Source organism: Lepidochelys olivacea (assembly GCF_965140295.1).
Source record: "Lepidochelys olivacea isolate rLepOli2 genome assembly, chromosome: 11".
NCBI lineage: Eukaryota > Metazoa > Chordata > Testudines > Cheloniidae > Lepidochelys > Lepidochelys olivacea.
Genome location: NC_140421.1, coordinates 20804913 through 20821316, shown reverse-complemented (window position 1 = coordinate 20821316; position 16404 = coordinate 20804913). Strand labels below are relative to the sequence as shown.

The 16404-nt window shown below is 38.2% G+C and overlaps 1 protein-coding gene across 1 annotated transcript in view; it reads left to right on the top strand.

Moving 5' to 3' along the window:
- LOC311528189 (von Willebrand factor D and EGF domain-containing protein-like) overlaps positions 1–16404 on the top strand; it is a 284287-nt gene that overhangs the window by 242406 nt on the left and 25477 nt on the right. The window contains 4 exon segments of the mRNA XM_084642898.1: positions 5828–5923; positions 6697–6792; positions 7564–7659; positions 9443–9538. Coding sequence (XP_084499024.1) covers positions 5828–5923; positions 6697–6792; positions 7564–7659; positions 9443–9538 — 384 coding nt within the window.

Below are 16404 nucleotides of genomic sequence, written 5' to 3'. Positions count from 1 at the left end.
GAATAAAATACTCTTCTTAAATGCAGTCTATCCTGACCAAACACAAACATACTGTACTAGGAACACTGAGTTTGATTCAACACACATAGAAGTCAGTGGGATTCTTTCCATTTACTGTCATGGGAACTGTATTGGGCTCTACCATGGCAAACAGACTGCCAATCTAAAAGTCTATCCTTGTCACTTATACATTTTTGTTATACACCTTTACTGTATCTTCTTTCTCTATGTGCCCTAAATTCAAATAAAAGCTTCAATCCATTTTTATTCAAATGGAAAATTGTGGTGTTGGATGCTGGCCAGATAACCCATTTTTCCCCTGTGCATATTCAAACCTTATCTCTACCTATTGGAGGCTTGTTCTATTCATCTGTGTTGGAAGATAAATAATTTTATAATTGTTACAGTAACAGTTTCTAATGATATCTGTTCTGATGTTGCTTAGTTCTCTCAAATGCTGAAACAGAATAGCACATAAGTGAAATCAAACATGAAGCCTTGATTTACTGGAAAGTATGCAGGACCTCAAGTCATAGTATGTACAGGCTCCATATCCATTACCTAGATTTCAAGTAAGAAGTCTATATCATTTCAGCGATTTGTAGAACTGTCTCAAAATGTGTACAGCCCCTGTAATTTGCAGGTATTCCAAAGGGGATAGTGGCGAGACCTGTAAAAATGATATGATCGTATTTTAAAATAAAAATTAAACACAATGAAAGTACTTTCAGAGGTGAGGGTTGTGGCAGATTTTTTCTTTTGAAAAAAAATCTGATGTTCATAGAAAACACTAACAACATCTCAACTTCTCATCTTTGGGTTTTAAATTATAAATATTATATAAATTTGACAGAAAGATTGACTATCTGTCACAATCGTTCTCTCCTTATTGAAATGTTATGCCATCCAAAAAGGTTTTAAACAAAAAAATCACTGTAATACTTTTGTACAATTTATAAAATATTTGTGGAAAATTGTGTGTCATAATATAGAGGAAATATGTTTTAGAAAAGAATTTAAAACACCCAGTATATTTCTATTCCTGAGGGAATGGCCCAGTAGATGCATTTCTTATACTATGCGATAGCACATGCTCTCTCTCTCTCTCTCTCTCTCTCTCTCTGCAGCTAATGTACTGTTTTCACCCTCTGCTTCTCTCCAGCAGCAGAATTTCTTTACCCTATATTTAATATTCAAATGTCACACTAAGTGTAAAATGTTTTGACATCACAAACAGCATGTTTTTTCCACAGTTCAAATACCTCTTAAAATGTGGAAAGGGCAGGAGGAAGGAAGTCCACTGAAGTGGACATAATTACTTGATATCTTGCATGCAAAATACACAGTGCACAGTGAAAGAAGAAATAATACATCTGAATGTCACTTAGTTTAAATTGCCTGGCATAGTACTTGGTCACACAAGTTTTATGAAATAAAGCGTATGGTCATGTACTTTAAAATCATGGTGCATTGCTGCCTGTCTTTAGACACCTGTGTGTCCAGAAAAGTGCATAGTGTTAGAACACTGTTCATTCCTGATTAATAAAGAAAATCTTGTATGTAAATGCTGTCCCTGTGTTGCAGTCTTTCAAATGCACATGCAGACAATAGATCGACTAATGCAAGGGCTCCTAGTTTCCAAGCTATAAGACTCCCATTGACTTCCATAAGCTTTGGATCAGGTTGTTACAGTCCAGAGATATGGGTTGTTGTAGTTACTTAACATAATTTAGGATCGATGCCAAATATCTTTTCTTTATAAATATCCATTATTTCCCTCGTCTGCTTCCACCAAGTATAGTTACATTCAGTAGAACAAGTTACTCTAGAATCATGAAAATCCTGCAGTATGAGACACCGTGAGTTACTCCAGTAACTATCATAGGTGAATGTATTAGTTCAGATAAAGTATGGGAAAGATTTATTTGCTAAACTTAAACTAAAGCTACATACACCTCTTCAGATGTTTGAGAAAAGTTTGACTCTCCCCCTCTGCCTCCTCCCACCCACCCACCCCAGACCCCTTTTCATGCACCTCCGCACTTCTTGATTTCAGTCAGGACTGGAACTGCAAATGTTGACACCAATGGAGTTGGGCCCTCTTACATCATCACTGAATTTAGCTTCATGTCACAGTTTACATGCATAGTATGTCCCCAAAGCAAATCAGATAAGCTCTCCAGTCTTACGGATTTCAAATTCATAAAACTATATTAATGCAGTATTGAAGACTGCATAGTTAAAAATCAAAAGAAATCAGGAAATGTAAATATTAAGGTTGCCATTTCCAACTATATAACTAATTCATCTGAGCAAAATGTAAACCCTATATCTTTGACTTACTGTAGCTATGCAAATAAACAAAAATGCACTCCATAAATATAAACAATTTCCTAAATAGCCTGTTGAGAGACTTGTTAAAGGTTTTTGAAAGTCCAAATAAATTATGTCAACCACTTCTTCTTTATCAATTCTTTTTTGTAACATGCTCAAAAGAATTCTAATAGAATAGAGACCCTTTATTTTCCTTTACAGAAGTCTGGTTTATAACTATCATGACATGCACTATAAAGAGAATTAGCTATTCATTGTTTGTTAACTGCCATTCCTTATCTCCTATTTTAAAAGTTCCAGTAATCCATTCAGGCAGCAAAAACAAGACTATGATTTAGATGACCAATCACAATCCTAAACTGAAAAAATTATCTAGTTATTTAGTGAATAGTTACAATTGATAAATATACGTGCAGAAATCAGGACAGTCCATGTACCATTTGCAAATGGAACAAGGACACATTTGTTGTTTAATATATTGGTACTTGGCCATACACCTAGTTCTTCATAAAATCCATGTACTGGCAGTGGAACTGGCTTCATTATGTTAAAACTGATGCTAAGTATTTGCTTATTGATATGCCTTTTATATCTGTGCTATAAATCTAAGGCATTATCATTTTTCAGCAGTTCTCTAAAGATCTATTGATCTTAGAAATTTGGACTTAAATCTTCCCCAGTTTATCACACCCATGAGCCTCTGTAGATTTCTTTATGTTTAGGAATTGGTGTTTCAAGAAGTGCTTTTATTTTATCTGGGTCAGCAATTAATCCATCTTTGTTCAACATTTTTCCAGTACAGATACAGTAAACAAAAAATGCACCAAGATTTATGTATTTCACACACTAAATGCATAATTTGTCTACGTCTTTCATTGTGTTTAAGGACTTTAGACCAAATTAAATAATCATCCAGTACAACTTCAACATCAAAGATATGCATTGAAATACCTCAGGAGCAGAACTAATACCAAATGGCATTCATTTAAATTGTTAGTGTCAAAGTGGTTTATTAAAAGTCACTTCCTTAGAGTATGCCTTCTCTAACTTTAATTACCAAAATACACATCCTGCATCTGACACAGAATATTTTTTGCTTCCGAGCACTTCGTTGCAACTTAAAAAGTTTTGAGAGGATAATGTTCACATTATGGCTTTATGTAAATCATGTGAATCCCTGCAACTTGTGGATCCATCTATACTTTATTTAGCCTTCCAAATGCACAGGGTGAGTGTGTGTACCTTTTCAATACCTAGTTCACTTTATTTCATGTTATATATTTTTACTTGTCATCTAGATCAGAAACTAGGGCCACCGCTTGTTCAGGCAAAGCCCCTGGCGGCCTGGGCTGGTGTGTTTACCTGCTGCATCCGCAGGTTCGACCGATCGTGGCTCCCAATGGCTGCGGTTCACTGCTCCAGGCCAATGGGGGCTGCAGGAACGGCAGCCAGTACATCCCTCAGCCCACGCCACTTCCCGCAACCCCCATTGGCTTGAAGCGGCAAACCACGGCCAGTGGGAGCCATGATCGGCCGAACCTGCGGTGGCAGGTAAACAAACCAGCCTGGCCCGCCAGGGGCTTTCCCTGGACAAGCGGTGGCCCTAGTTTGAGAACCACTGAGCTAGATCACAGCAGTTAATGATTTGTTGGTCTTCATGTGCTATTCTCTATCCAGATATCTCAGGTCTAGGAAATCATCTCAAATGTCTCTCAGTATGTTTCGGTCTACTTTTTATGTAACTGTGTGGTGTGTACACCCAACATTTTTAAAATAACTTGGTGGCATAATTTTTCAGACCCAGCATAAGTGGCAGATGTCCATTTATCTTTTGAAAAGGTATTATCAAGTGTTACTGGTTTTAAGAACAAGTTGTAATAGTTACTTTCCCTGCTAGTAGTCCTTTATTATCTGAATGTGGAAGAAGCTTTGTTTACATTTAGGTAGTTATATATTATATAACATTGGAATAACATTGCATTATCTTCATATCCATTTTAACAGATACAACTCTGCCATTCATGTTTAGATTTGTGGACCAAGCTGCTGTTTCTTTTGTACTCTGTGTACTTACAGAATGATCTAAACCAATGCCTTGCTGTTTGCCAAGCATGTGGCTACATTCATTTTTAATTGTGTTGCGTATTTCCTCTTGGATTAAATTCATCCCTGAAAAACAGGGGGTCCCCAAACTGTGGGGCAGCCCCCCTAAGGGGGCACAGAGGAACATTTAGGTGGGGGAGGAGGGCAGGCCAGCCCCCACAGAGGGTGGGGGGGAAGCGCTACCCAGCCCCGCTCTGCCCCCAACTTCCCTCTGGCCCCAGCCCTGGTCTCAGACACAGCGGATAGATCCATTACGAGTAAGGTGAGGCGCGACAGAAAAAGTTTGGGGACCATTACTCTAAAGAGTGCGTGAGTGGGAACTAAGTGGTACATAGGCCTTGTGCTGGTCCTCTGTACAGGGATGAACTTCCCCACTAGCATATCGAATTTTTGGATTTCAGGAAACTTTTTAAATCCTATTTTGGATTCCTCTCATTTCTAGCTTTTCCCTTTGAAATCGTGCCATGTTTACTAGCAGCTTATTTTGTACAGAGTCACTGGAAGCCTGAATCTACATGTCAAAGTTTCAAGGAGTTTCCTGCAGCATTCTGTTTCTGACTAGTCATTCCACATATAAGCCTCAATTTTATTGAATCACATAGTTCCCTAAACTGATGTTTACTATTTAAACTGGCTCATAATAGCCTTCATTTCAAATGAAAACCCACTGCCTCGCACAAATGATGTTTTTCTGGAGTTGCAGTACGTCCCAAGTTTATCTATGATTTGTGCCATATGCTTCCTCCTCTTCTTCTTTGGGTAGAAAGCCATGGTATACTACAATATCACATCCTGTAGAGAAATTTATTGCCTATGGTTTAGTTGCTTTCTCTGCAGATCCCACATTGCAGATTAAAAATTCAAAAACTGTTGCTTAAATGGATAGCATTTTGCTACATTTCCTTGCAAAGCCATTGGACTTGGAGGAAGTAATTACTCCTTCTTTGGTTCAGTACAACTCTGACACCATGTAATGTTTACTGAGCATTCACAAGCCAAGAAGAAATACCAAAGACTTTTTAATATTAACTGCACAAGCAGCCTGTTCACACCAAGTCTTCTAAAACATTTGAAAATATCGAGTTCAAAATGTGCGTGCTCAGAGGCTTAACACAGGAATCAATATGCTGTGGCGGTGGTCACTCCCATACTAATATTATATCATATTTGCATTATTACTCCCGTCTTATCAAGGTGATGCCAGGGTTTTCCCACATAATGGTATTGTAAGCAGCCACTTTGTAGAGGAATATTTAAAAATAATAATGCTGTTGTAGGAAATAAAAAAGTAGTGAGTATTGGACTCAGAAATGCATAGAGCTGTGCTCAGTCTATTCTGTAGCATTAAGTTGTGTTCCTTTCTTTGCTTGTCTACTTGTGATTTGTACAGTGTTGTGTGATCCACCTTGTGAGCATGGAGGAACCTGTGTGGCTCAGAATAGCTGTTCCTGTGCTTATGGATTTGTTGGTCCTAGATGTGAAACAAGTATGTATAAGTCAATTTAGTCTTTCACCACCATTTTGGCACCTGCAGAAAATTATAAAACACAAAAAGCCTATATTTTCCCTCAAAATTATGATTGAATAGAGCAAGAAAATTGAAGTAAAATATATTTAATGCACTGGCTAAACCATTTCTTGGAATATGTTTTCCAAAAGTACATTTATGTTATGTAAAATTAGGCACATCTGTATCCACATTTGTTACATAAAAGCACCTATGGTCAAAAAAGCTTTATTTACAGTAACGATTGTGAAATGCAAGGTTGTGTGAGTGAATACAGTAATACTAAGTTTTGAGAATACAAACAGGCAAGCTTAGCCATTAAGATTCATGTCATTGTGCAAAATAAGTTACAAAATAGGTTCAACATATAGAACACACGGGTGGGGGGGCGGAAGTCAGCCTTCAAAACACTCTATATTAGTTGAATCGCAAAACATATATTACAGTTTCATAACTGCAGTCCTTGCATCTGATTTAAATATCAGGTTGCCTTGACAGGAAAATAATTTTAGCTCTGCAGCAGAATAGTTGAGATACATAAAAGTTGAGAATTTTGGATGCAAGATTTTGTCAAAAACGTGAAGGATTAAAAAAAACCCAAAGGGACAAATTCTGCTCGCAGTTTTACCAGCATAAATCCAGTGTAACTCTTAGTTGCTGCTGGATTTGTATCAGTATTACTGATAGCAGAATCTGACCCTAATCCTTTTCATGTTTAAATTTACTCTTGAAATCAATTGTTTATTTTGCAGTGATATGCAACAGACATTGTCGTAATGGTGGGAAATGTGTATCACCAGATGAGTGCAAATGCAAAACTGGATGGAGCAGTCCTTCTTGTGAAACAGGTAAACATTTAGAAAGCATTGGTGTCTCGTGCATTCATTTCTCTATCTGAAACCCATGTGATTTGCCCAAAATGCTGATCATACTGGGAATTACTAAAGGAATTAATATAAAAAAAGAAATGAGGAGCTAGTACTGATCATGTAAGTGTAAAAGAAGAAAATGCCTTTACTGATGGAGAATGCACATTTTGATTTTGTAGGTGATTGTTTCATAAGCCATGGTAGCCTCTCATCCAAACTATAGTTTCATATTTTCCCAGCCTTATACAGCTGCATTTAATTTAATCTGAAATATCCCAGTGACCCTTAATTTCTTCATTTGCACTTGCAATAATGTAATTCTTATGAAACAAGAAAGACAAAAGAGATAGAGAGGGAAAGCTATTTTAAACAGCCACTATACTTTGAAAAAGTATAAACTTTAAAAATCTTGGGCAAGATACAAAAGTCAAAGCAAATGAATTGCGCAAATCATCGATAGACATCTGAAATAAACTATTAAAGTATATCCACAGGATCCCCAAATGTTTTAAAGCTATGCTAAGGCATCACTGAAATCCAGCCACTGCTAGGACAACCAATACACTACACAGCAGACCTGCTAGACAAATGGGACATTTTTTGCTAGCATTGGAGAAAACCTCTGTTCAAATGAAATGTGCTAGGATATCTTTCAGATTTATGCAGAAGCAAAGAGAACCCAACTCCTAATATTTTAAAACTAAAAGAATGAGAGTAATTGATTTTGATTGAATTTCTATTTATATCCAGCTATCTGTAGCCCTGTTTGCCTAAATGGTGGAATCTGTGTACACCCAAATACCTGTGCTTGTCCTTATGGCTTCTATGGACCCCAGTGCCAAACTGGTAAGAAAGTTCAATATATCACATGGATAGTAGATTCAGGCTTTAATGGATATGGTAAGTGATAAAGTCTATTTAAATGATTATCTGACTTTATGCAGTACGTATTATACAAAGGAATTTGTTTTGTCAACTCCATCCATGCCATTTTCCTGTTATAGTACATTGGAAATCTGCGGGTTTTTTTTCAAGGAGTTGATGTTGGACTAAATATTTATGTATTGCTGAGAACTAAACAATTCATCTGAAATTAATTAGAGCAAGTCATGACAAAATTAACATCTAATTAATAACTTTAAAATATAGCTCTGCTCTGACAAGTATTTATGTTTTTCAAAAAAAGGGATCATCATCTTACTCTATAGTGAGTTTGGTTTAGAGCAAGGTGCGTCTCAAACCAAAAAGTACAAATATTTCTGTGACATTTAACAAACAAAAACCTTTTTTCTGCACATCAATACTTTGTTCCATTTTGAAAGTTGCTAGATAGCCAAACATTTTCTGCAGACAGCAGCAGAGTGCAACTTTTGCTAATAGGCAGAGATCATAGGCCATTGATGCTGCAATTAGTGGATCAATAGTTAAAACTTCTCTCTTATCTCCTTCCTTTGACAAAGACCTGAGCGCACCAAGATATATGCTTGTGTGCTTCCATTAGTTGTCATGATACATATAGAGTTCTGTAGGGTTACACAAAAATGCATCTTTCAAGAACGCTAAAGTTCTTAAAAGGGTCAAAAATCTCATCTCCTCAAGGATGGCCTCTGCCTTAGGGAGTTAAAATGATGAGCACCCATAAAATTACTATGGTTCTAGCACCTATTGATTTCCCAAATAATTCACACTGGAGAGCATTGGAACTGCTTGTGGTTTGGTTCTAGTTTGCAGGGATAGGGGAGGTATGTAGCATCCTGCTACAGCAAAGCTTGTCTCCCTCTCCCCGCCCCCCCCCCCAGTACATTCTCCCAGACTTACAGGAAGAAAGACAAGATTCAAGGGCTTATTTAGGCTGCTGCATTATTAACTTAACTCATCTGGGAACTATCCAGCAGTAATTCATAACAGTGCAGGTTATAATTCCTTCCATACTTGTTTCCAAATATTTGAGGGCTGCTATCAGCACCCCACTCCTCCAACCCTATTCTCCAGTTTCTTTAGGGGATGCCTTCCCTCAATCCACTTCCAACCCTGGTTTACCAGGGAACCAGACCTCCTATGCAACAAGCACCAGACACCTGCCACAAGAAGGTGCCACCAATTACCTTGGTTGCCTCCTGCCACCCACAATCAAATTCCCAGATAGCTAACAATTCCCTCCTTAACAAGAGCCAAAAATATATCCTCTCCCCCATCAGAGAGGTTGTCCCTGATCCAGGCATGAAAGAGGACTCCATCTGAAGGGATAGGGCACATATACCCACCCGCAGTTGCACCCATGGACAATTGCTTACCTTAGCCTCTCCTCCAGCTACCACCGCAAGTGATGCTTCCTTCTCTGCCCCCAATCAAAGGAGGCCAGGACCTTTAATGGAACCTGACACCTTTGTTCAGTGACCAGAGAATGCCCCACTCCCATTGAGATTACAGAGGTTGCATTTCCAACAGAATTGCCACTCTTAACTGGGAGAGTAACACTGGGATGAGTTAAACAACTCTCTTGCATTGAGTTATCTTGTTTTTCAAAGGACAGTGGCACATTTACAGGGTTTGATTTCAATCCAATTTTTAAAAATGTTGAAATCATGATGCTAAATTGACCTAAAGTTCTTCTCTTTCACTTTGTTAGCTCTTTGCTATCCTCCTTGTAAGAATGGTGGCCACTGTGTGAGAAATAATGTGTGCACCTATCCTGAGGGTTATGCTGGAAGAAGGTGTCAGAAAAGTAAGCTATATAATTTCCCTTTTTCTTTCCGAACATCTTCTGCTTCAGATATGTGTTTTTGTCTAGGGATGTATTTCCCTCCCATGCATGTTAAATAGAACATTTAACTTGTATTAATGCTCTAATCTTCGATTTTTATACCATGGCACGTATATCAGTAGCCTATGTACAAAAGACAGAGCATCCCATTTCCCAAGCTTTGCTTGCATTCAGTACCGATAGGTTAATGAAAATACCATCATGTCAAGCAAACATTAGGAGTAAGTGTTTTGCTGGAGTCCTATCTCTAAATTTAAATGCAGTTAGATTGAGTTGAACAGTCAGTATTCTGAGATGACTTAATTATTTTTCATTAAATTTACTGCAAGAGAAAATTAAAGCTAAAGCCATAGCAGCTGATTGGGATCCTAAAAATGTCAAAACACCATTCCTTCTAACTTAATTAATATAGTTGGTTAATAATGCTTTTTGCTTTTCCTTTTGCTCCTATCACTTTCAAATGTCTCTTCAACTCCACACAGCTATTCATGTTTGAGGCTTTTATTCTTAAGGGGTAATTTGTTATTTTGGCATTTTTACTGATTCTACTGCACTTTCCAGCATGTGTCATCCAAGGAGCTTAAGGTAGGTAGGTGAAAACTTATTTTTTTCCCCTTAACCAGGTTGAAATTGGCAAAATGAGAACTGTGAAAACAACTGCTTTTGGCAGGAAGAACTTGTAAATTTTCAGAGCACGTTATTTTTCACACACACAGGGACAAAAAGCCAGTGAAAAATTCCTTCCAGCAACAACAGCTCTCTCAGTCCCCATACTGCAGCTTTGCTTCCCTTCAGCTGAGAGAATCGTGATGCACAGTTCCTGCCTGGCTGCAAAATATACAATTGAAAAGTCTATTCTGGCAGGAACAAGCTGGAGGGAAGATTGGCGTGGGGGGATATCTTATGTTCGGCATCTTGTTTTTGAGGTCAGAGTACATTAGAAAAGTGCTGTTTCTAGCTTAAAGTACGCTACCATTGCTCAAGACAGATCAGCAGAAAAGCAGTTGATAATGATTGCAGCTTTAGGGAAGTCTTTTCCTAAGTTGTCTAGCTGCTACCAGCCCACACAATAGTTTCTTTCCACTTAAGCTCTTTTCAAGAAGTGTACGAAGTTTTGCTGCCTACCTGGCTAGCCACTAACTAGCGTAACAAAATTTTCAGTGACTATCAAAATATTCTTGTCCCGTTTTAGCCAAATAAAATCCATTCCTCCATTCCACTCCAGTAACCAGCAATTAACTGTCTGTTTTATTTGGTTTAATATCCTCTGAGATTGAATTAAGGACCATTCATTGTCTATGAGGAATACAGAAATAAGTACAAGGAATTATTTCCATACTTACATGCTGCTGAATGGTCACTGATTGCTAACGGGATTCACATTTGGTGTGTTTTTTTTTCCCCCATTTAGACAGGTCTGCACACCATTTTATAAATATGTTATTTATAATAGTTCAATAAAGTGGTGTTACAAATACATATGGACCTATGGGTTGTTCACATATTCTTTGTATTCAACTATTTGAGCCATCTGACTGGTCACCTAAGACACATGGTATGCTTACTGTTCCCTGACTGAATGTCTTAACTGTCAAAAGCAGGAGGAGTATCTGGAGAAGTGAGCCCCCAGCCACCTGACCAAAGGACTTTTAGACTCCAGCCAAATATGGGATGGCAGCAGTGAGCTCCTGGCCCCCTCCCCCAACAAAGAATCATCTGCTTGGGAGAACTTCTGTCATTTCAAAAAGAAAAGGAGTACTTGTGGCACCTTAGAGACTAACAAATTTATTTGAGCATAAGCTTTCATGAGCTACAGCTCACTTCATCGGATGCATTCAGTGGAAAATACAGTGGGGAGCCCCTTTTCTTTTTGCGAATACAGACTAACACGGCTACTACTCTGAAATCTGTCATTTCAGTGACTCAAAGTGGCTATTTAATTGGAGGTGCTGTATGGGAAGGTGGGACTAAGAATATAGAGGGGGGTTGAATAGAAAAGGGAAAGATCACATTACAAACACGGAGATAAATGTTTGGTGGGGAGGGTTTTCTAACGCTTTGGCAGGCTTTTCTGTGTGCCTCTGAGATGAGGATATAATCCATCTGTGCCTTGGGTGAGGATTTTTTATTTCTTTCAGGATTTATTACTTGCTATAGTAATTGCATAGAGCCAGTGGATATCCTTACACAAAGAATGAAGGGAAAGGAATAACTATATGGCAATAGAAAGGCTGTAATGAGTTACTAGAAAATAAGTTAATTGAGGGGTTAGCGATATAACAATTCCCAATTGCAGACTATCAAGACCTACATGCATGTCAGTTTCAAGTCAATTGTGCAAGGTGAGAGAATTGTCTGCTTGCTGGCTTAAATGCCATCAGTTCTTTTGGAATGTGTGAGAACACATTGATTGGTGCTAAAACAGTTCAACCAAAATTCGGAATTATGACATCAGCAGAATTTTTAAGAGAAAACCATCCATTGGATGTCACGCTATCAGGTCCTTTTAATTATGCCTTACAGACTTAATATAAACTAACAGAGTTACATTAAACTCTTCCAGGCTATTAGTGTTTTCCCCCAAGTTCTCAGAGTAGATCTATTCCTAGGACTTTATTCTTTCTCTTACACTGGTGCAAATCAGGAATAGTTCCATTAGAATTAAACTAGTGTCACACTAGTCTGAAAAGGATATCCTACCCTTAGTCTGTGTGTAGTGAGTAACTACCTGGGATATTCTAGGAGGAAATATTATTTGTATCAGTTGAAACATGTCAGTGTCCAGCAAGATGAATATACAGTAGGGTTCTAAATCAAATTATTTAAATGGCAACTTGAAGGAGTTCTCTGCTGATTAGATAACCACCATATCCCAAATGAACAAACTCTAAGGCTGGCAGCTAAGATGTTTATTAACCCAGTGTACCATTATTACCCAGATCCACTGAAATTTTAAATTAAACAGTCAAAATGTAAATGTAAGATAAGAAAAAGCTGCAAAAAGATGCTAAAACAAATTAAATGAGATGGAATGTAAATTAAATTGTTTCATTTCCGCTTTCTTCTGCCTTTCCCTTTTCTAGTGCTCAGTAAAGCTCCCCACACACACACTTTCTCACTCTCTCTCTCTCTCTTCATAACTGAAAGAAGATGGGGAAGTCAGTATTCTTGTGATGTTAACAAGGGTCTTGCTGGTCTGCAGAGAAGAAAGGTTGGAGGCAAAGATGAAAATGAGTCCAAACAGTGTTGCGTTGAGAACACTTTCCCTCTGGGCACCTCCACACCCTGTTTGGGTGCTTTGGGGCATTTTTCCTTTTCTTGTGAATATTTCAGGTGAAGGACTGAGAAGGAAGTGGCCTTATTTATTGCTGGCAGCTTCACATTTTCAGTAAAAGGGGAGAATGAGAGGAGAGGGAACATAGCAGCCAATCAGAGTAGACATATTTGCAAATTGAATACAAGTTTATTTATGGCTTGAATAGTTACCAAATTTATTATTTCACTTCCAGTGTTCTACACCTTTGCATTCCTAAATGAGTCTGCCTGACAGCTACCATTTTGTTAGACAGAGAGGATGCACCATGCCTCCGTCATTCCGACCTTTTCTTTCTTTTTTCCTTACTTTAAAAGGAAAGACATTCAAGTTGTGAGTGTATGTTTGTTCTTTGTCTAAGCAGACAACAGCTATGTAAATCACACAGTTCTCATTGGCTGAAAGCTGAATACAAGGATTTGCACCTGTGTTTACTGACAACCGCACAGTGATTATGCAAACCAGACACCCACAAACAGAGTGAGGAAATGTCAGACCTGACAACAAAATGTACAGTTACGGATCAGTAACTGTAGCAACTTTGTATTCCCACTGGGTGAGAATTCCATTCTGTACAATCAGTCTTACTCAGTATAAAGAGGCAAACACTGGCAGTTCCTTTAAATAAAATATCTTTCGTGATCGGCTTTACATCAAACACACTTACAGCTGCTTCAGTAATAAAGAAAAGCAACTCATGGTTTGTTCTATTTCCCTTTAAGGAAAGTGCCATGTAAAAACAATCTTGGAACTTCACTTTCTTCCTGGGGGCTTTAAACACACTATTCATATTGACACCTTACAGAAATTAACAGTAATGAAAATGTTGTAGAATTCCAGATATTTATTACCTATGTTTTGTATAGCTTACTTTAAAAATAATGCTAACTTAATTAAAACCAATAAAAGGCTTGATCCTCTATTTTTTCTTTAAAGAGAGATTTCCATTTATCCTTTTTAATCTACCCTCTAACTCACCTCTGGCATTTTCCTTTCTGAATCAAAAATCTGGACACAGCTCCCTCTGGAGCTCATCAGCAAGTGAAATTCATGTGAGAACAACACAACATTCTTCCACCCCTACGCTGGGAACTCCAAACAAATTAGCAACCCGAACTCTAATATCTCTCTTAGCAGTATATCATGTTGCCACTTGTCAAATCTAGATAGCTAGTTGGACAGACAGGTTTTAAAAAATAGAGACACCCCAAAATTCTACACATTTCTAATTCTTCTATGAAGTCTGGTAGAAAAATTGGGGCTCAACTCTGCAAACCCATAACATCACATGAGTCATCACACTGAAGTTGAGGTTTTGCACATTTGGGTCCCAATCTTTGTAGACAACTTTTTCTTCACTCTAATAGTTCCTGCAGGCAGGATTTATTTTCAAAACACTGCATACAATATAACTCAGTCTTATTCTTCCAACTTTGCTTTCCTCCCCTCTGGATATCATGAGGATGTTGCTAGTCTGAGAGCTAGAGGCAAACTAATTTGGAAATGTGAACATGTGGGTTTGTGAAATAGCCTTTTGCTAACCACTGCAATATTGTGTAAATCACTCATTTATTGTATCCCATCCTTTCCATGTGGGCTTCTGTAAATTAGAGCCTTCTAGATTGTAGAAGCAGGTAGTTTACCAAATTATACCTGCACCAAGTCATCTTTTTGACAATTTGTAATATATTGTCAGGAATATCTCCATTCATTAGGCACAACCGATTGAACACTGTATCACTGGGACAGAGGAAAAGGAAATGGAGGTCTCAGTTGTGACTCCTCCTACATGCCCATGCAGGAGAGTAAATTAGCATACGGTACCACCTTACTCCTTTTTCCCAGATATTCATATCATGGGGCATAGCACAAGAGGGAGAACAATCTCTGCAGTGCTGCTAGTCTCCCTTCCCACACAGGAGGGAGGGGAACAATCATTGCCACTGATGCGTGGAGGGGAGCCAGATATAGGATTCCCCGGAGCAAAGAAGAAAACAGGGACAAGATTGCATCTGAGGCTCACAATCTTGTTCCTGTCTGCTCCTGGGGCAGCAATACTAAGTGCTGCCCCTTATTCACGGTGCATGGCAAAGCCCTTTTTAAAAGACGACATTCTCTTCTCAGATGTACAGATGTGGTTGTTTACATTGACTTTAATAGGAATTCTGAGCATCTATGGGAGGAAGTTGTCCCTTAATCTGTATATATCAACGTGTGCAAGAATCCATCTGGGTAGGAGTTAAAGTATGTACTGAAGAGTGGGCCAAAAGTCCTTACTCAGTGTTTACTCATTTCATGGGCAAAACATCTACTGGCTTCTTTGTGAATTTTACTTGAGAAAGGACTCTAGAATTTGATCCAATGTTTGCAAATAAAACCAGCAAACCCAATTGCCTAAACAAGACAGTGTCTGCACTCTGCTTACTTTTTGAAGGCTATGATCAGCTTTAATTGCCAGCTGTCACCAGTTACCACACAGCTCTTTCTAACCGAGCACATTTATTCTTAAAGTGAAAGCATAACAGAGAAAACATATTAAAGACAATAATAGTTCTTATACTCATGCTGTAAGCCTACCAGAGGTCAAGATTGCCTGTATTTTCTTTTTCTTTGCACAGAAGAAGATAAATTGAGTTGCAGCAAGCATCAACAAAGGCTTAGCCCACTCACAGCAATGAAAACATGTCTAACTGACTGGTCATAATGTACGCACAGACGCTGCAAAACCAATCAACAGAGGAAAACATAAATGTATAAGAGAATCTTCTGTCACCTCTTATTCATGCATGACAAGAAAGCTGCTGAGCAAAACAAATTATATACACATTTCCACAATGCCTCAATGACTTAATGAAATATAAAGTCTACAATGAAGGGAAAATTTCTCCAAACCCAAAACTTCTAAAAAAATGGGAATAAAATCTATGCAGAGAATACACCTTGATATTCCACATATTATGCATTAAAAGGCTGCACAGACAGAATAAGTATTACTGTATTCTACTTAAGATATAGTGATGCAATGCCACTGAAGTCAATGCAATTTGCAACAGTATAAGTATGATTTTTTGGCCATAACCTTTATCGTTGGCAGCTCCTAGTGGAATAATCTATTTAAAATCAATAGATGTATAATTTACACACATGCACCTGCACGTACACACACTATGTGTATAATGCCTTTCGTTCTGAAGGACTGCGTAACACAACATAAACTACATACATATAGGCAGCCCATTACCACTGAAATGAAAATACCTCGAGGGAAACTGCCAGCTGGTAAGCAGACAATTAGAACACTAAAGAATAAGGGACATGGAATGTTAGGGGAAAATCCCCTACCCCTATTAAAATGACCATGAGATCATTAATATCCAAGAAGAGCAGACAAGACCTAGGTGTAAGTTCTTATTCAAGAGCTGTGCACACAGTAAGCTACCTGGAAATCAACTTATCTGCCTGAGAAGGAGACTGCTAGAGACAGAGCACGGTCAACCTTGCCAGGTAACAAACT